Source organism: Theobroma cacao, chromosome 10 (assembly GCF_053813885.1).
Source record: "Theobroma cacao isolate CCN51 chromosome 10, ASM5381388v1, whole genome shotgun sequence".
Classification (NCBI taxonomy): domain Eukaryota; kingdom Viridiplantae; phylum Streptophyta; class Magnoliopsida; order Malvales; family Malvaceae; genus Theobroma; species Theobroma cacao.
Genome location: NC_142648.1, coordinates 9,580,267 through 9,601,347, shown reverse-complemented (window position 1 = coordinate 9,601,347; position 21,081 = coordinate 9,580,267). Strand labels below are relative to the sequence as shown.

General features: G+C 35.1%; 1 protein-coding gene across 1 annotated transcript; it reads right to left on the bottom strand.

Moving 5' to 3' along the window:
* Positions 1-13,025: 13,025 nt before the first annotated feature.
* Positions 13,026-15,407, bottom strand: LOC18586678 (pentatricopeptide repeat-containing protein At2g27610-like). Its single transcript, XM_088810585.1, has 2 exons — positions 13,219-15,407; positions 13,026-13,124 (listed from the first exon to the last, which is right to left on the bottom strand). The coding sequence occupies exons 1-2, from the start codon at positions 15,175-15,177 to the stop codon at positions 13,068-13,070; spliced, it is 2,016 nt and encodes a 671-aa protein (XP_088666711.1). The 5' UTR covers positions 15,178-15,407; the 3' UTR covers positions 13,026-13,067.
* Positions 15,408-21,081: the final 5,674 nt, after the last annotated feature.

Genomic DNA, 21,081 nt, shown 5'->3' with positions numbered 1-21,081 from the left:
AATTTGAATGAGGCCTATATGTTTCCTTAAGTTAATGATTGATATACATACTTTTGAGGAAATTATAAAGGAATCATTGAGTTGATACCCTTTATCTTTATCAAGTAGTAGTAGTAGGAGTAACTATATTTATTTTAGTTTTCATTAACTGAATTTGATTTGGTAAGTTAGGTTCTTTTCTATGTTTTGCTCGAGGACTAGCAAAATATTAAGTTTGGGGTTGACATTCCATTTTCCTTGTATGAAAATGAATGGAGAATAAGTTAAATTGAGAATGGTATAAGTTGGTGCCAATGTGTACGAGTGGGAGATATTGCATTTAAATATAATCCGTCCACATGGCATGCAACTTGGTTAATTATTTGTGGATAATTAACAAATATTCAATTAATTAATGTTGGATATTATTATGATATTTCTTAATTGAATAATTTGAAAAACCATTTTAGATAGGATATAAATTTAAAGTTAATTTGTTTAAATTTAAATAAGAATTATCTATTCATTATGTTTAAATTTAAATAAAGATTAATTACATTTAAATTTAATTTATTTAAATTTTAAAGTAATATCGTATCTCTATATCCCTAATACGTCTATAAATAATAAATAGACGTATTGGTTTTTTCACACAACCAAGAGTGCACGCGAGTTGTTTTGTAAGTCAAAAAAACTAAAAACTCCTTTCTCTTTATTTTTTTCTTTTCATTATTGATGCACCATCAAAGGCCACAGGGTTTTGGAACATGTAAATCCTTGTAAAGGACTCTAGTAGCCACTCTTTAACAATGAAAGTGAAGAGATCATTGTGTGCATGAGGGAGGATTTGTAAGGCAAATTTCTTCAATAAAAAAAAGAGTGGAATATTTATCTGAAAAGGAAGGCCCACCTCCTAATTTTGTGGATTGCTCTTGTTTTGACTGTTAAGACCATTGAGATTTTTTACTTCTATTGCGGTGGAATTTCCCCCATTTTTGTTTCTTTGGTCATGTTGATGCTAGTTTTGGAGGTTTTCTAGAGTTCCATGTTTTGTTTTGCTAGCTACTTTTGTGGCATCGGATGCTAAGCTTAAGGCTCTGCTATTTTTTTGTGTTTTCCTAGGGTTTACTGTTTGTTGTTTAGGCTAATGAAGCCCTTAGATCTGTGTTGCTCACTGTCCTTGCATGGTTGGTGCCCTTGAGGAGCTGCTTCTTTCTTGAGATTCCTGTATATGTTGATAAGTTTTGTATGCTTGTTCTAATCAATTCTTTTCATAGAGCAAAGTCTTTATCTGCTACGATTGGAGTGCCTGGGCTTCAGGACTGGTATTTGCATATATGTTTGTGTATATGGGATGTACAGAGGGCAATTGTTTTTGTTCTTTTGTATACAAACTCATGGTTGCATAGAGGTTGCTTTTTGCTTCCTTTTGTGTTGGTATGCGTCATGCGTGTGTTAAAAGGATATAGCAACCCAAAATCAAGCCCGAAAAGCCTTTTCCCCGACTTTTATAATTTTTTAAAAGAAAAATAACATAAATTGCATTATTTATTTATTTATTTGTTTTGAATAAAAATATTGCATTCCATATCAGAATACTCAGCCATTTCAATATGTATTAAAGCAAAAATAACAATTCAAGCCCCCATATTGTAACTTGTTTTATTGCATGGAGAAATGCCTCACTAAAAACCTTCTCATTGAAAAACCCATTGGGATAAATACCATGAAAAGGAAAAAAGAGTGCTCCACTACCATGCCCGTACATTGCTACCTCCATAACTAAGTAAGACAATACTTCTGTAAAGTTTGTTGAGCTCCTACTGGTAATGAAGGACTATGTCTTCAAATGGTTTGATCATTTCGGCAGTCATTGATGACTTGGCAATCTTGTGAGCTACCATGTTGGCCTCTCTTTTGCAGTGCAAAATCTCAAATGAGTTAAAAGCTGGTGTAAAAGCATGCAGCAATCTTCAACAACATGCCCCACTTCACAAGTAAATTTTCTATCCTTAATCCAGGCAACCACTTGTAAACAATCCATCTCTACTTCATGAATTACAAGTTGTTCCCGCGAGCAAACCATTAAAGCCTAAAGCAAGGATCTTAGTTTAGCAATAGCAGCGTTTCTAACAATTTTAAATCTCTTTCTTCTAGTGATTAGCAACTCGCCAGCAAACCCTCTAACTATGAAACCCACCCCATTAAAATCGAAAAGAGCAGCATCATAATTTAGTTTAGTAATAGATGGACACTTCCACCGACTACAACTCAATTCAGCATTTAGTTAAGGTAGTCTTTCTATCACAACTGCAGTCCTGTATTGAGTGTACATATCTATCCCCATCTGAACAACTTGAAGCGGATTCAATCTCTCATTCTTGAATGTAGTTGGGTTACAACCCTTCAATAAAACCCATGTAACACAGCAAACCTCCTCCATACTTCTTTTATCTAAATATTGTAGGAGCATATTGACCCATTTTTTTATGGAGAAAAAATTATATGAGATGTCCTGGAAACCCCATTTGGTAACCAACCAAGCAGTCTTGGCAAAATAACAAGCACACAGGATATGAAAATCTGTTTCCAAGTTTGCATCACATAGCGGACAACCAGCATCAACGATAATGTTCTTTCTCGTGAGCACATCTCGTGTTGGGAGACATCCATGAAGAACGTGCTAAACAAATAAAAGGATTCTCCTAGGAATGTTTAGGCTCCAAATCTTCTTCCATGCAGTTGTCATACTCTCAGATGAACTTGTAGTATTTCCAACTACCATTGAATCCCGGTTCAACACTTCATATCCCAATTTAACTGTAAACTCGCCAGCCGTACTATGCTGCCAAACTAAACAATCTTCTAGCCTTCATAAACTCATAGGTAATGATAAGATTAGGTTGCATTCATAAGGTGGAACATAGGCTCTTATCTCTTCTTAATCCCAAACCATTTGCTCATGCACTATAAACTCACTGACCTTTGTCGAATTTGACACAATTTCTGCACAAGATACAACTGGGCGTGGTGTGTCATACGGTATCCAGTTACTCTTTCTAGCAAGAATATTTTGTCCAGCACCAACCCTGCAATAGGAGCCACTTTTAATAAGACTGACTTTTTTTTATGCTCCTCCATAAATAACTTGGATTGGATCCCACTAGAGCCTCCAAAAAATTTACATTAGGGAAATACCTGGCTTTTAACATCTTATAGGCAATGGTAGGATTCTCCATTTGCAACCTCCAACCTTGCTTTGACAACAAGGCCAAATTAAAATTGCTAGTGTCTCGAAAGCCCATTCCTCCATAATGTTTTGAAAGACACATAAAACGCCAGGCCTTCCAATGAATTTTTGAGCCTGTAGCATTACCTCCCCACCAAAATTTAGCGATCGTTGAATCAATATCCCTACATAATCCATCCAGTAATTTAAGGTAGCTCATTACGTAAGTAAGTATTGCTTGTGCCACTGCCTTGATTAAGACTTCCTTACCAACTATCGAGAGTAGTTTACTTTTACAATTGAAAATTCTTTTTAAGATTCTCTTCTTCACTTAATTAAATATCTATTTCTTCAAACCTTCACAAATGAGCGGCATAGCAAGATAATAACCACCCTATTAATCCCTCCGTACTCCCAATATTTAACAAGCTGCAGCTACAACTGATGCACTTACTAAAAAGGATAGAAGACTTTTCAAAATTGATCTTTTGGCCTGATGCATGTCCGTAAATTGTAAATAAGTTTTTTATATACATCAGCTCTTGAATTTGTGTCTTCCCAAAAATCATACTGTCATCCGCAAAGAAAAGATTTGTAATATTGGGACCACCCCTATTCACTTGCAATCTAGAAATTCTTTTACTTTCCTTCTATGCTGACAATAAGGAAGATAAAGCTTCAAAAATAATTACCAAAGGAAAAGGGGACAAAGGATCACCTTGTCTTAACCCTCTAGTAGGCTTAATCATATTTCCCAAGACTCCATTAACAAGCACTGAATAAGTAACTGCTGAAATGCATTACATAACCATATCTACAAATTTAGCATTAGAACCCATCTTGTGCAAAATACCTTGAACAAACAGCCATTCAACCCAATCATATGCCTTACGCATATCCAGCTTGAGGGCAAAATTTCCCATCCGTCCCTACCTCTTATTATGCAAAAAGTGAACAACCTCATGAGCCACTTTAACATTATCTATAATTAGTTTGTCAGGTACAAACGCCCTCTGATTTTCAGAAATTATGACAAGCATAATCGACTTCAATCTATTAATTAAGACCTTAGAGGCTATCTTACAGAGAACATTGCATAAGCTTATTGGTCTGAATTGACTTACCAACTCTGGATGAGGAACTTTTGGAATCAAAGCTACTAGTGTGTAGTTCATACCTTCAAAGCTTGAACATCCAGCGAGAATTTCCTTTACAAAACAGTGAATACTAAGACCCATAACATCGCAGAATCTTTGAAAAAATAAGCCAGAGAATCCATCCAAGCCAAGGGACCTTAATGGAGCCATCTAAAATAGCACCAACCGAACCTCTTCAAGTGTAATATCAGCAGCTAAGACCTCATTCATGTCCACTGTAATACACGGTTGGATATGAGCCAAAACCAACTATATCCTTGATGGGTTAGAAGTAGTGACAAGATGTGACAAAAATTCATATATCTCATAAGAAACAGCAGCATGCGAGTCAACCCATTCACTATTCATTTTTTTTCAAGCCCATATCATATTCTTCTTCCTCCTCTCTGTTGCTCTTTGGTGAAAAAACCTTGAATTTTTATCGCCATCCTTTAACCATGCAACCCTTGATCGTTGTTGCCACATAACCTCTTTTTCTCTTGCTAACCTTTGCACCTCTTTCTGTAAGACTTTAATTCGTTGATTGGCCAACAATGAAACTTCTTCCACATAAGCATCTTGCAATTCTTTTTGCTTTTCTTTAATTCTATCCTGTACATCTTTCAAAGGAATAGACTGAATAGAATTAAATATTAATTTAACATCACGAAGTTTAACAAGAAATTCCCTGGAAGATGCTTCTAGGTTACTCCATTCTTTAGTTACTCTCGCACACATGCTTCATCATTCAACCAAATTGACTCAAAGTGGGATCTGCGTTTCCAATGAACTTGTTTTTGATAATATAAATCCACCCTCAAAACTAGATGATCCAAAGCTCCCAAAGATTCAGTGAAAACGACCATTCTCGGAAATTTTGCAGACCAATCTTGTGTAGCCATTGCTCTGTCTAATCTACATCTTATGCGTGCTTCCTCATCTCCGTTATTCCACCATGTAAACCTGGGTCCCCTATACCCCAAATCTCGTAACACACAATCAGTACAGGTTTCTCTAAAAGCTCTCATCGAACTTTCATTTCTATCAGTCCCTCCAATCTTTTCGCTCTCATAAAATATTTCATTAAAGTCCCCCACACATAGCCATGGACACTGAGATTGCATTTTCAGCGTTTTGAGTAAATCCTAACTTAATGGCCTATCTGAGCTATTGAAGAAACCATAGAAGCCTGTCAACCTCCCGTTTTCATTTCTGATCATAACATCCGCATCAATATGATTCAGAAAAAGATTTTACTGTGATGAAAATTTCCTTTTTCCATAGAAAAGATAAACCACCAGTTTGCCCAATGGAGTCTACTGTTAAACAACTATCAAAACCAAACCTCAATCTTAACATCTCCATCTCAAATCTATTCTTTCTAGTCTCCATCAGAAATAAAGCTTCGGGATTAAATCTCCTTAAATATTTAAGGAGCATCTGATCTGTACGAGGGTTCCCAAGTCCTCGACAGTTCCAACTTATCAGTCTCGTTTATCTCATGCAAAGGCAACGACGGATCATGGCTCGGACAAAGGAAGTGATCAACCCTCAACTACTTCCAAAGCATCTTCTTTGAATGAGTTGAGGATCGAAAGTAAACCGCCTCAGAAAATGTCTACGAATCAGCCTAAGAATCTCGTTACAACAGATCAGTCGGGAGATGAGTCGAGGAAAGTAGCCGTAAGAGCTGCTGCAAAGAAGCAGTGTTTCTCCATTACGCTGTCCAGGAAAGAGATTGAAAAGGACCTTTTTGCTATCTCAAATTTGACACAGAAGAAGTTGGTGAGAAGTGTTATATTTCTAGTTTATAAAAGAGAATAAGGTTGCAAAGACGCTCTGTTATAAAACTAAAGAACAGAGGCTCACTAAACTTGAAAGAAAGACAGTTGATGATTACAAGAAACTGCAACATACTTCATTGATCAGATTAAAGTACAAGTTAAATATGCAGCAGGAATGATTAACACTTGTAACATACTATAAACACAAGTGTTATGGCATAAAGACAACAAACTCATGCAGCAATACACATAGGAGATCGAATTAAAAGAAAACATGCATGACTAATGACCAGCACAACGAAGCAAAGTATAACAAAAGCTTGACAAGTGTACATTATCATGCAAGTATAAACTTAACAAGAAGACCCAAGAAAATATCCAGGGATGTTCAGAAAGAACTTGATCATTTGTTTCTAGGTTTGTTGTGACTTGTGAGGTTGCATCCAGAGGAAAGGAGAGAGAAAGCCAAAAATCAGAAATCCAAAGAATTTTGGAATCCAGAGAAAACTCCACCATATTTTTTATTAGAGGGGTGATTTGATTGGTTTAGGGTTAGTTTTTCATAACCTTACGTTTGTGTGTCCGAGATAAAATTTAGAATCTAAAGGGAAAGAATTGAAGAAAGAGTGACCAAAATTTTGGGTTTGAGCACAATTAATCTTGAGAATCGCAGCTGGAGGAGACTAATACCCTGAAAGTGATGTTATAATGATCCAAACTGGTTCTTAGATAAAATGGCATCTGTAAAATCAAAAACAGAAACGTGCTGTAACTGTCCAATTTGGTTAAAATCAATTTATTGGTTGAAAGAGAGTTAGAGAACAAGGCTACTAGTATTCACCAAGAAAAATCCAGAAGCACAAATCAAGGATACAAGTTACCACAAAGCACAAAAAGATTACCACACGGTGCAACTTTTACATGGAACACTTAAATTAATGCCCCCATTAGCACAAATCATCAAATGTTTCAAGCCCCGCCAATGGAAATAATGGAAAGGTATCAGGACCATAAAGTTGCATGGGAGCAAAATTTGAAGTAAGCAATGTCTCATAAGAGGCTGTACGGTTTGAGGCAATAGCTCCCGGGGGCCAGTGAAATATTCTAAAGTCCTACTGTTAGAAAATTGAGATTAAAGAAACAAGAAGAAATTGGCTTTGAGGCACGTAGAACACTTTCTTAAAGGTTATTAATTTCACTATGCCATTAGAACATAACAAAGCCTCAAAACTTTCCAATCAAGACCAGACAAAATGCTTCAATAGAAGAGTTCTTTATATACTTGATGTAAACATGTCTTTTCATAAGAAACTCTTGGTGAATAAATGCAACTTTTCACAATTTATATTTATTTAATTAATTAAAACTATAATAGTTATTTAAAAAAAAAAAAAACTATAATAGTTGGTCACCAACATCTAGTACTTAGTCTACCAAAATTATTTCAAAAGAACTTTTTTATTCTAATGTGGGATAAAAAAATCCACCAACATTCTAAACTACCAACACCTAAATCCTACAAAAAAAAAAAAAAGGAGGAATCTCAAGACCTCACAGCATGCCTTACATTAAAGACAGAAATGGAGATAATATATAAAGAAATCGAAGCATCAGTACCATGCATACTTAACCAGGAATCATTTGAAAGGGTAGAATATGTTTGATCATTAAATTCATACAATTGCATTCCATTATTAATCTATTGTATGGATAAATCATCTCATCATCTTCTTTGCATATGAAGAAAAATTTAAGAACAATATGTAGTTCTCACCATTCTATGCTGCCTATTCACTTGAACATCCTGTGATCCAGAAGCTACAGCATTTGAAGTATTTGACTGCATTGAATCAGTTCAGTGCTTGCTATTAGTGATTCAAGCAGAAATTGGGGTCCAGGCTGTCTTTATAATGTTTCCTAAGTCCTAGAGCTTATTAATCAAGGAATTATTTGTTTGTTAATAACATCGATATTCAAGACAGTTGGACACTTGTGCTGCACCATCAGATAAGAGTACAATTATCGCTGACTGGAGCAAAATTTGATTCCATGAAATTAATTTTTGACGCGAGATGTTTCAAAGCCATTTTCTGAATACAGGGTGGGTCGTGTCTATCATATATGGACAGTGAGGGGTCACAGATATCGCTCAGTAATATAGCTCAAAGAACTTTAGCAGATGCATTGCTCTAATAAATTTGAAATCCAATTGCAACCTCTATCAATAACTCACTGTGTTTTTGTGTGGTTTTGTGCTATAAGAACTAGTGAAAGTCTTTATATGCACTAATCTATAAATTTCTGTCCCTGTTGATTCCGGGATTAAAATGACAATTTGAAGGGTGTGAATGCCACCATTTCTTTTTGTAGTTTGTATTGGGAAAGTTTTTCCATTAAAAAACAAAAGCAGCAAAACATATCCTCTATTTAGCACTAATTGAGCAAATGCATATCATTACCCTAAGCCATTCATGGAGGGGAAGGTGTCAGTTTGCTTGATAATCATGTTCGACCTGAAAGTATACTCCAGCATCAGGTCACCTTAATATCAATGATCTAGGTGAAAACAGAAACTTGGAATGTACTTACTGTTAATGAAGACTTGAAGACAGAAACTGACTGATGTGGAGAGATTGGATATAGAACTCACACTCTGGATTGCACAATGTAAAAGCAATTCAGCAGTTGTTATTGAGCTTGAAGCATTTGGTCAGGAGCCAGAGGTGTTGGTTCTACAACGTGGAAGTGCACAGCACGAAAGCCAATGTACAGTTGCAATTGAGCTGGAAGCATTTGATCCAGAGTCAAAGATGTTTTGTTCTAGAGCTTGGAAGCAACTCACAAGTTCCTGTATGTGAAAGATTTCATTGTATCAAGTCAAATTAGTAATTGTTGTTATAAAGTGATGGCGACAATGGAGTATTCAAAGTTCTTTTTCTTAAGGTTCTTCTGTCCTGGACCTTTCCATAAAAAAAATATCATTTCTTTTGTGATTGTTCATATTCTAACACTAGTTGGAGCCATGGGCAACAAAAAAGAAACTCCCAACATGCTGGAAGCATTAGCTTGGGTCCATAGGGCGTATGAGGTGTTGGAAATGAAACTTGAAACACTTCCCTACATCAAGAAAAGTTAGCCCTTTAAACTGTAAATTCTGGTGAGAGTGTAGTATTCAAGGTATAAGTGGTACTCTCTCTAATGTTATAAGGTCCTGCAAAACCCCAAATCTAACACAAATTATAAGATTTATTTTCATCACCTTTGCAGATTGCTTGATTTATCACTCTCGATATATATAATTTTTAATTTTGTTAATATATGAACTGTTCAGAGGCATGTGCTAACTACAAAGAAAAAGTTCGCACCATGCTGGAAGCATTGGATTGAGTATGAAAGCTCGAGTGTGAAGCAGAATTTCCTGCATTGAGTCATTACTTCTCATTATTGAAAATTTGAGGCTCGAATTAAATGGTGTTGGAGAGGTTCTTTCTACATATTTGGAAAAAGAAAGAAGCCAGAGATTATCAAGATTCAAGCAACATAATTAAGAAGGTTTAAAGTGCTTCTGCTTTGTCTCAAACTATAGCAGCTGATGGTTTCAAGAATAGCTAATTCTGTTTTATATATATTATAAATATATTCTTACTCTTCCTGTTGAAATATAAATTTACTTCAACTAAAATTTGTAATTATAACTTGAGCTAATTTCATAAGGTAAGGTCTGTTTTATTCTTAAATTCACATCCTACCATCAATCTATTGATAACAGATATAAAGCATTTATAAGAAGCTCTCACCCTTCTAGGCCGCTGACTGTCCAGATGATGAGTATGAGCTGACCCAGAAGGCAGAAGGTAACTTACCCAAAGGCTTTTCCCCCATAACAAGTTACTGCTTGTTATGCATGATTGAGGCTGAAACCGTAGAAGGGGATTCATCATGTGGCTCCCTTGACTTCATTTGCTTTAATACTAACATTCTGATCGGGCATGGGCCATTGGGTGCTGGTTTCACATTTCCAGAACGTATAACAATATTGTTGTTTAGTAGTTGCTTATATATCATAAAATATTTGATTCAGATCAGGGTCCATCTTATATAGACAAAGTCAACAAGTGAAGATTGAACAAAAGAAAAGAAAAAAGAGAATATCCTTTGCAATGTAAAAAAGGCATATAAGTGAGAAAAATAAGAACTATTCTACATTGAATTATTTATACAGCACAAGATAATGAATAAATAGCTAGTCCATAGAGAAAGATATGATCCTAGAAACAGGAAAAGAATCTTATTTTGCATATGGAATTAGAAACATTGCAAGGTATAGTCCAAAAAATATAATGGAATAGAAGCATGAAAAGAGCAATGTGGATTTTGGTTGAGCGTTGCAACAAATGAGGCAGCACAAGCACCATGTATTTTGTGGGGTTTGGAGAAAATGATTCTAAATTTACAAAAGTCAAATCTTATGAAAATTTCCAAGTTTGACCACTTTCAATTGTGTACCTCCGCATTGAGCCTATTGATGAAAGCTTTGATCCATTGTTTTATTTCTGTAAGGTAGTTGTCACGAAATAAGCAAGAGAGGGAAAACTATAAATATGTAAGGGTTACAGGGGCAATGCTGCACAAAAAACCCAGAAATCTTCTCAATACAAACCAAGGATTGCAAAGATTAAAATAGATATGCGTGATGAATACCTCCAAAAAACTTTATGCTGGAGAGGTGAGAGTTGAAATGGGTACTGAACCTAGTCCAACAAATTTGTTTAAGTTGCAGCACTGCTTAACCTTTAAATATCTTAAGGCTGATGCTTTACTTTTATAATCAGAAAAGGAAGGGGATCTTCCCTCATTCCAGCTTCCTAGCTGGAGGGGCCAATTTGGCTGCTGGAAGCCTTACGGCAGAAGATGGGAAGCTCCAGTTATGAGGCAATACCTACACATTTAGCTGGAACTGAAAATGCATTAGCACTAGATCATAACCACTCTAGCTTATGAAGACTAGTTATAAGTGATACCTTGATTCTGATACCCAACCTTCATGGTAATTAATTAGCAAACTAAAAGAATACACATTCTTAGACCTAGAACACATAGCTTTTATCCATTGAAATTTATAATGTATCTTCTGTTTTTACCTTCTAATTGATTAAAGAAACAAAGTGCACCTAGTAATATTTATGAAAAATTACTATCAGATTATGAAAAATAAGGCAACCTGGGAGTTATGTGGCAGTAACTATTCTCAAAATAGATGCTTGCAGAACAGGTGCCATATCATCTGCTTCTGGAAGAGGCATTTGGCTCGGTTTAGTTTGAAATAGTTATTTATCTGCATGCTGCACTTGTATAGCTTTGTTATGTTAACCATGCAACCAAATATGATACAAATTTCTAGTACATAAAAGAAGCCTGACAACCCTCAACCTTAAAATGTGCTTTTAAATGACCTAAAAAGAATGCAAACTCAAACATGGAGCCATAATTACCTGATTATGTAGAATGAGATCATTGTGAACCATTCATCATTGAAGTCACAAAATCACATTCTCAAGATCCTATAAAACCCAAGAATATATTTGGTTGCTTAGCTTCCTGATCTCACCTGAAGCCCAAAACCTTTTCTCAGTAATAAAAGTGAATGAACAGCAACACTTAGAATACAAAACCATATTTAGAAATATGAATGTGCAAAAGAAAATAAAAGTTGTGTGTATAAAAACCAAGAAGATTCAACTTTATTTTGAATGTAGGTGACAGTATATCAATACACAGTGTATAAACAAGAAGTCTAAGTAGGGTTGCTTTAGAGGCAAGTATCTCTTACATGTTTATGTTGTGACTGTTCAGTCCTTGAAAGCACATAGTGGATATTATTGCCCTAATAGTCAAAATCTCAGCAGCTGCTTAAACTTCTTGAAGGAGAGTGGAGAAAACCTTGATGAAGTTCAGGCATGCAACTTATATGTCATATGGTCACATAAAATAGATGGCCAGAGTGACTATTCTACAATGAGAAAGAGCAACTGGGTCCAGGGAATAAATAAATTGGAGGAGCGAAAGCTGAGATGGGGCTTTGATTTTTATGAAAATTTATCTATATATATTCGTGTTCAGACTTATTTTAACACTGCGTATTGGTGTAACCAAAATTTGCCAAATACTCTGCTTCTAGTCTATCTTCTAAGTGTTCCTACTTTACTCAGGTACCGTCCCAACAGAAGGTCATGAGAGCTATGAAAAGAGTAAAACAGTTCAACGAAGCACATTCAGCAGACCAAATTCTTCTGAACCACCCAAACAGTGAGCTTGCAGAAAAAATGAGAAAAAAGCAACAGTTTGAATCATCACTTTTATCTCAGATTGAAAGAACATGAAATTATAAGTGAACACTATCCATAAATCTCCAAAGCCCAAGTGCTCCAAAGAAAGAGATCATTCAGAGGATCAAATAAAAAAAGGAAGCAAGTTCGTGCTAGTTACAGCACCAACTATCTTCAAAATGGACAACAGGTGCAGGACCAAGAATTGGGTGCAATGAAGACTACCCCTTGAAACTAAGAGTATATTAATCTCATACCCAGTGATGCTGCTGCCCTCAACTTCAAAACTTCTCGCCAGTGAAACTTCATATTCAATTACCATGGCATATTATGCAAAATTTACGGACTCCGTTCTGTCACTTCATTTACATCATTCTGTATGGAATGATGACACCAGATTTGGGCAATTTTTTTTGCTTCTGATAAGTCAATTTTTTGTCTAGTTCAGAATTCTTGTATTAATATTGTTTGAAGCTATAATTCATGAAAGATCTCAGCTTTCAGGTGTTTTGCCCTCTTTTCCTGATATATGACTCGCATGCATCCACATATACCACAAATAACATACAGCTGACAGAACGAAATAATGCTGTTACAACAAACTATTATCCATTCACATTCTCAGTTCACTTCTCACTGTGAAAACATAACAAGTCATCAGGCAAATATCCTGCATTGAACGAATGGAGTGTCAATTGGTTCAAAACTTCAGTTAGGTCAATTCTTTGAAATTTTGTAAAATGACTTGCAGAAAAAGAATACACCTTGTTCTTCAATTCAATCCAGGTATATCCTGTATCTTTCTTCATTGCTTTCTCCTTCATAATTTTTCTCAATTGTGCTGTTTCATCCCACATTTTGGCCTCTGCATAAATGTTTGATAGCATAATATAAGCTGAAGTATCTTCCGGATCAATACTCAAAATTTTCTCCGCGGCAAATCTTCCTAAGACTAGGTCCTTGTGAGATTTGCAGCCTGACAAAAGACATCGCCAGACCACCTTGCTTGGCTCGGTAGGGAAACTCCTTATAAAATCATAAGCTCTTCTAGTTGCCCCTTTACGAGCAAGAAGGTTGACAATAGAAGCTAGATGCTCCATCTTTGGAGCAATACTGTGATCCCTGATCATGGAATTATAGTAGTGCAATCCCTCCTCTGAGAGACCTGCATGTGCACAGGCAGATAATACCCCAACGAATGTAACATCATTAGGTTTGACATCATCTCTCTGCATCATGCAATAGATCTCCAGTGCTTCTCTCGCAAATCCATGTTGAGCATATCCTACAAGCATAGTATTCCAAGAAACCAAATTTTTTGAAGTTAGATAATCAAAAACTTTTCGAGCAGCATTCAGTACCCCACACTTTGCATACATATCTATGAGGGCACTTCCAACAACGACATTAGAATCAAATGCAGGTTTTATAATACAGCAATGTGTCTGCTTTCCCCATTCGATAGCTGGGAGATCACTACAGATATTCAAAATGCTAGAATATGTGTAAAGATTGGGTTTATATCCTTGAAATAACATTTCTTTTAGGAGTTCAATGGCATCCTCATATTGACCTGACCCAACATGCCCAGAGATCAAAGAATTCCATGAGACCATATCATGCCCATCCATATCTTCAAAAGTTCTCAATGCTTCCTGAAGAAGCCCACATTTTGAGTAAAAATCCAGAACTGCATTTCCGACATATATAAATGAAACATATCCCATTTTAGCGATCAAAGAGTGAAACTGCTTCCCAACTTCAATAACTTCTGCATCAGCACAAGCTCCAAGTACAGAAGAGAATGTTCTTTCACTAGGCCTGATCCCTGAAGAGTGTAGCTTAAGAAAAAGATCAATAGCTTCTTCTCTCCTGCCTTGTTGGACATACCCTCCAATTAATGAAGTCCAAGCTGCCACGTTTGACTGATTTACCTCCAAAAACACCTGACCAGCCAAAATCAACTCTCCACACTTCGTATAAAAACTTATCAATCCCGTCTCAACAAATTTGTCAAACTCAAGTCCACATTTGACCACCAAGCCATGTATTTGCATTCCAACCTTCAAGTCTTCCAACCCTGCACACACACTCAACACACTTGCACAAGTAAACTCATTAACTCTCACACCCACCCTTCTTGACTGCACGAAAATCTTCAAACTTTCCATGTTTTCTCCCTGTTGACAGTAACAAGAAAGAAGTGAAGTCCAAGAAATCAAATTCGGCTCCAACATAGCATCAAATACCAGCTGAGCTGACTTCAACAACCCACATTTTCCATACATATTAATCAAACTGTTACAAACAGGTGTACTAAAATCCACCCCACTCCGATAAATCCGTCCATGAACTTCCTTACCAACGCTACCATCACCTAAACTAGCACAAGCCGAAACAGCACTGACAAAAGTATAATAGTTTGGCTCCAAACCATCACTAACCATCAAACTCAAGCAATCCAGGGCCTTTTCCGCCATACCCATTTGAGAATATCCCGAAATCAACGCCGTCCACGAAATGACGTTTCTTTCGGGCATTCCATCAAATACTTTACGTGCATCAACAATGCGGTTGAATTTTACGTACATTGCCAGCAAATGATTGTTTGTGTAAATATCTCGTGATATTTGCGACGTGATGATCTTGGCGTGGAGTGCTATGCCATTGCGAATGCTTCGGGTGTCGCCCAAAAGGCGGAAAAGGCGAGAGAATGATGACATTAAGAGGGACTCCTGAGAAGGGCATTGGATGGATGAACATTTCTACAGATGGAAGGAAAGCATTGTTCGAGTTACGAATGGAAGGTTTGGCAGTCTGGTTCTTTGCTGCGGTTGTGTGTTTCCATGTTCTTATCTTGTGAATGCCTCGAGCTACCGTTATGCATCAACTCCGCAATTTCAAGGACTTTTTCCATGGGCTACGCTTAGGCTGGCTCAGGTAGAGCTTAGTAACGGGCAGAGTTAGTAAGTCCAAATTAATTTTGTATAAAATCTGAATTTGCCATTTTAATTAAGGTAATATATCAAATGTGCCATATATTTTTCAATGAATGCAGTTTTACCCTTGCATTTTATTAATTTAGTTCAAATATGGTTAAAAGTTATAATATTTTGTGAAAAATTCCTTCATTTCCTTACCAAATATTCTTTTACCATTAAAATTTGACCATTTCTTAACAAAATTTAAAAAATATAATTTTAAAATTACAATTGTTCAAAAATAAATGGTAAATTTGGCCATCACTCTAAAGAAAATGGAAAATTATCCTTATATTTAAATTTATGTTGAAGTTAATTTAAGATGAAAAGGTAGTATTTGTATAATAGTATGATATTGCTACTTGGACTTAGTGCCTGTTTGACTTGGTTTTTTTTTTGTTTATCTACCTCTTAAAAGCAAAAGTCAGGCCAAATTTAATTTTTTGAAAAATTCTTAAAAAAAAAGTAACTTTTTTTTAAAAACAAAATTTAAAAAAAAAAAGCTTAAAGAAAAGCTCGAGGGAGGAGCTTTCTCTTATCTTTTTGTAAAAACATATTAATTTTTCAGAAAATATCCCTCTCTCAATCAATTTCTCGATCCTCTCATTCTCTCTGCAAACTACCATTCTTCAACGTAAATCATGATTTCCCTCTCCTTTATCTCTCTCTACAAAAACTACTAAAAAAAAACAAAAGACCCAACAACGGAATATCAAAATGTAGAATTTTTTTGTTCTTACAAAGATTAAGAGAAAAAAAAATAAAAAATTCAAAACTACATTCAAATTCTATTGAAAGGTTTTCTCTCTTTTTCACCGAAAAGGATTTTAATGTTAAATATATCATTTTTTCTTTTCTATTTTTTTTTTTGGCAATTTAAGGCATCATGGTTCGATTGCTTGCTAGATCAACAAAATCTAATATTATTGCTACCATACAAGTGAGAATTGTTCTGTTTCTTTATTGATTTCTTTGATTTTAACATATGAAATTATATATAAACTTGAAGTATTACATTATAGCTTATTAGGTGATTGAAGATGATACAAATATCCTTTATGGTAATTTTAACCAAAATTAGAACTTATATAATTTATTTTGTTAAATAGTTTACCAAACAGTTTTAACTTAATTTTAAAAATTCTTATTTTTCATAAGAGCTTAATAATAGCTTTTAAGTTAAAAATAAGTTAGGCCAAACAAGCTCTTAACTTATGTAATAAAGGTGATGTAATTTAAGTAGAGGTTGTAGATTTAGTGATGGACAACATTCTAGTAAGTTTTTGGAAGGAATGAAATAGGATTTAGAGTATTTGTTACTTACATGAGTTTTTATTGTTTATGAGCTTAAAACTTAAGTCGATGAAACTATATATTATATAGGTTTTGATTATTAACATTTGACATTGAGAATTTTATTTATACTTTTTTCTTGACTCGTTATTTTCGAGAGAGATTAAATTCAAACAACCACCAATTCTATGATAGTCTTTGTTGCACACCGACTCTCTTCGTCCTGTTAAGTCATTATTTCTTTTTCTATTAATGAAGTCATATGGATATCACATGATATTTATTTTACTTTTGGAGAAACTAAAAAACAAAAAAAAATAATATTAATTTAGTTAGTTGGCTCCTATTACAAGAGTCTAGTTGAGTATGTGTTTGTAGTACCTCGTACCTTGATATGGTGGCTAACAATACTAGTTTTATGTTATTTATATTTATTTATATTTTTATAGGAGTAGGATCAAAAATAATTTCAATTGGTGAAGAAAGGTGCACAATGGACTGTTGCTCTATTGGCATATATTTCGGTTTTCAAGTATATCTCCCACTACATAAGTCCAAATAACATGATTTTTATACCATTAGAAAGCTAAAAGGCAGGGCTACAACTTTGATGTTTACCACTTTTCCAAGTTTTGGAGGGAAAGTGGTCAAAATATTTGTTGAAGTGAAAGTACTACGCTAGAGGAACAGAATTTGGCAGAACCTTTGAGCGTTGCGGCCCTCATTGTAATTTCTACAAATAACAAGTTTATGGGATTTTTGAAGCTAGGACTTTTGAGGGCTATTTAAGGGACCTCTTTCAGAGGATTTTGGACCTTTTCCCAGTGTCAAAAGAGTAAAAAGATTACACAAGAAAAGGAGGAAGACAAGTGTCTTTGTTAAGGGCATTATTTGTTGGCTCAATTAGTTTTTGATGATAATAAAACATTCTCATTTATTTGTGTCTAATACCTTTACTTGAGTGTGTAGGAAATTAATATATGAAATTAATTAATTTAATTCTTCAAAGAGTATATCAAAAGAAAAAGAGGGATAAAAATAATAAGATGCAACTGTCTAACAAGAATGACGCTTATTGGTGAAACAAGGAAGAACGTTGGTTGACCAAGTTTCAAATTGGAGATATGGCGGACTGAAATTTTGAGAAACAGAACCAATTTAGTCGACCAAGTCAGTCGACTAAGTGCTCTCTGCCAAGATCTACAAACCAAAAACAGAATCAACTTAGTCGACCAAGTCAGTCGACTAAGAGCTCTCTGTCTGTAATTTGAGCTAGAGCACTACAAGACATATTAACGGCTAGAGCTCATCCTCAACTGTTATCAACGGTCATAAACTGTCAAACTGCCATCAGAGTTGCATCTCTAAGTATAAAAGAGTCTTCCAACAATTAGAAACAAGTTTTTGAGAAGCCTTGAATGAGATTTGAGCTATAGAAAGTAGAAAAACCAGAAAAGCTTCACTGCACTTGTCTGCACTCAAACACCTACTCTTTGTATTTGTATTTAGCATTCAATCTTGTACCACTCAGATCAAACAATGATCATAGGTACTTTCTTTCACTACTTTTATTGTATTCTTTCACTACTTTTCTTGTATTCTTAGAGTGAGGGAGTCACTCTAAGGGGGTTATTCAAGCTTGGGATAACTTGATTGTTGAAGGTTGTGGTTGAGCCTTGGAAAACCACTTTGGATTTTAGTTGAGCCCGTGAAAAACTAGTATAAAAGTGTCACGACCCGGTACTCCCTTCGAGCCCGTGACAACCGCCGCGACGTCCAAGTAAACATTCATTACCCAGAGTGCCAACCAGAACCCTGTAAGGCTTTAGAACAAGTTTTCTCATCTCCCCTGTGAGTAATCATCGCCAAACCTTGTTTTTAAAGAATTTTATGCTTTTTCCCTTTCAAAACCGTGGAAAAATAATTTTCGTCTCAAAGGGCGCTTTCGTCATTTTTTCTCAAAATTTTCTGAACCCGACTAAAAATGTAGTAGATGAGTGGAAAACACATATTTCATGATTTAAAATAAATTTGAATGTCTAAAACATTTATTAAAAATGATATTGCAACCACTTGAATAAAATAAAAATATTCAATAAAATATTCTAATTTCTTGTAAAACAATATTTATAGAGTCATCGGTAATTAATTTTTTTTTGTACTGTAAAAGCTAAATAAATTCATACGTACTACAATACAGATAACCGGGATATGAATTTTACTTTACAGTGACTCGTGGGCCCACAAGGAACAAAAGTGCACAAAGGCAGTAAACCTACAATTTTTGGAGTAGTAAAGCCGACTATAGCCTTTGATGATATCAGCTATCTACACACTATCCTGAGCCTGAAATGGGTGGAAAGAAGGGTGGTGAGATTATATAATCCCAGTGAGTAAACAAATACCATCTAAAATATCTAAAGTCGAGTAAATGGAGACAATTAAAATAAATCATCATACTGTAATTTCATTACCTTTCAACTTATTTCAACCAAATAAACAACTAGGCTTATGATTTCCTGAAAAGCTTGGCTCGTGCCAAAAATCATTCTTATACTCAGTTATCAAGGATACCTTGATCGAGGGTTATCCCAACCAAGTCCGCCAAAGTTGTTAAATGTCTTTACATCCGAAATTTTAGCCATACCTTGGCATTGGCTGAGTCCTACTCTAACGCGGTGGTCCACGTGAAGTGCACTCAAATCTTTACCTCAGGACATACTTCATCCAACATCTCCCCCTGGAGGTAAATATATAATTGGGTTACCGTGCCCCTCTCATAGGTAGTCCACGAAAACCCCCACCACTGCAGTGACTATGGATTATATTATCTACCATCTGATTTATAAAATCTTTTTCTGCATGACATGACAATTTATCGCAATCTAGCCTCTCAAGGCTGAATACGCAGTACAAATAATTCTAACACCAAAAATCAATTTAGCCATTCATGCTCATATATTGTCATAAGCCATTCAATTTAAAACCATAAATTTACAACACAAGCAGGCAGTCTCCAATTACTCTATTTTCAAAACCAGTATTTAATTTTTCAGAAAATTTATAAAATCATTTTATAAAATCACAATTTCTCCTAAAATATAGCAATTTACCATTTAAACCCATTTCTATAAAATCACAGAATTGTATAAAACTACTCTAGATAATTAAGACGATAATAAGTTTACTCACTGTATTAGGAGTTCGATATACTCTTATTCCCGGTCTTCGAGCACAATCTCTTTACCCTTGTTAGAGGGCTCACCACCTATACATCATATGTGACGCGAATTTCAATAAATTGTGTCAATTTATCAAAAACTATTTCTGGCTCTCTAAATCTAAATGAATGCATGCGATGGGATGCAAAATATTCGATTAATCACTTAAATGTGATATTCGACCTAAGTCACACTATACTCGGTCTAATAGGCTAAAATCTCCAATTTAACTCCAAATCAATTCTTCTCACTTTCTACACTCCAATTATACCTAAATTACCTCAGTGACTGTGAATGAGATTCAATTTATCAGTCCCGGGTCAATAATCACACATGTCTATACGTTAAGTAAAAATTCAAATTTTCACACCAAAATTTACCATTTAATTTCTAGCCTCACCAAACATCAAATATCACCAAAATATCATGAAATATCATCAATTTCAGCCACAATATCCTCTCGAGAAAATTTGGCCAATGATGGGTAATGGGAGAAAATGAATTTTTCTTGTTGGTTTGTTTCTAGACATGATAAACTAACTAAAAACACTAACATAACTTAGAAACAAATCAATCCAACTTCATTCTCTCTCCATACCCATTCCAACCAGCCATGAATTCACCATTAAAACATGAAATCTAACCATGGAAATTGAAAAAGAAAGCATGAGTAGTGCAAATCACAAGTCAAAATCAAGAAATTTTACCTTTATTAGCTTAATCCCTTGAAATCCCACATTTTTTCTTCAATTTTCCCACTTAGGGTTCTTGTTTTTTTCCTTTCCTCCTTTTTTGTTCTTTGGCCGGCCATATCAATGAGAAATGGGCTGATTTTGTATTAATTTTAAAGCTAAATCTTTAATGGTTATGAATATGCCATGTGTCACCATTTCATTGGTCCATTTTTATTTCTTAACATTAAGCTTTCTCTCTCCACCATATAAATTTCTTCAATTATTCATGATAAAATTGGATAAAATCCATATGCTGGACAAGTGTTCTGGTGGTGAAAAATTACTGTTTTGCCCCTTGGGTGGTAAAATTACCATTTTACCCCTATATTCTAAAAAATACCGAAATTACAAATTTTCACTTTTCAACCTCAAATCACGATCCAATAAGTCAAATATGA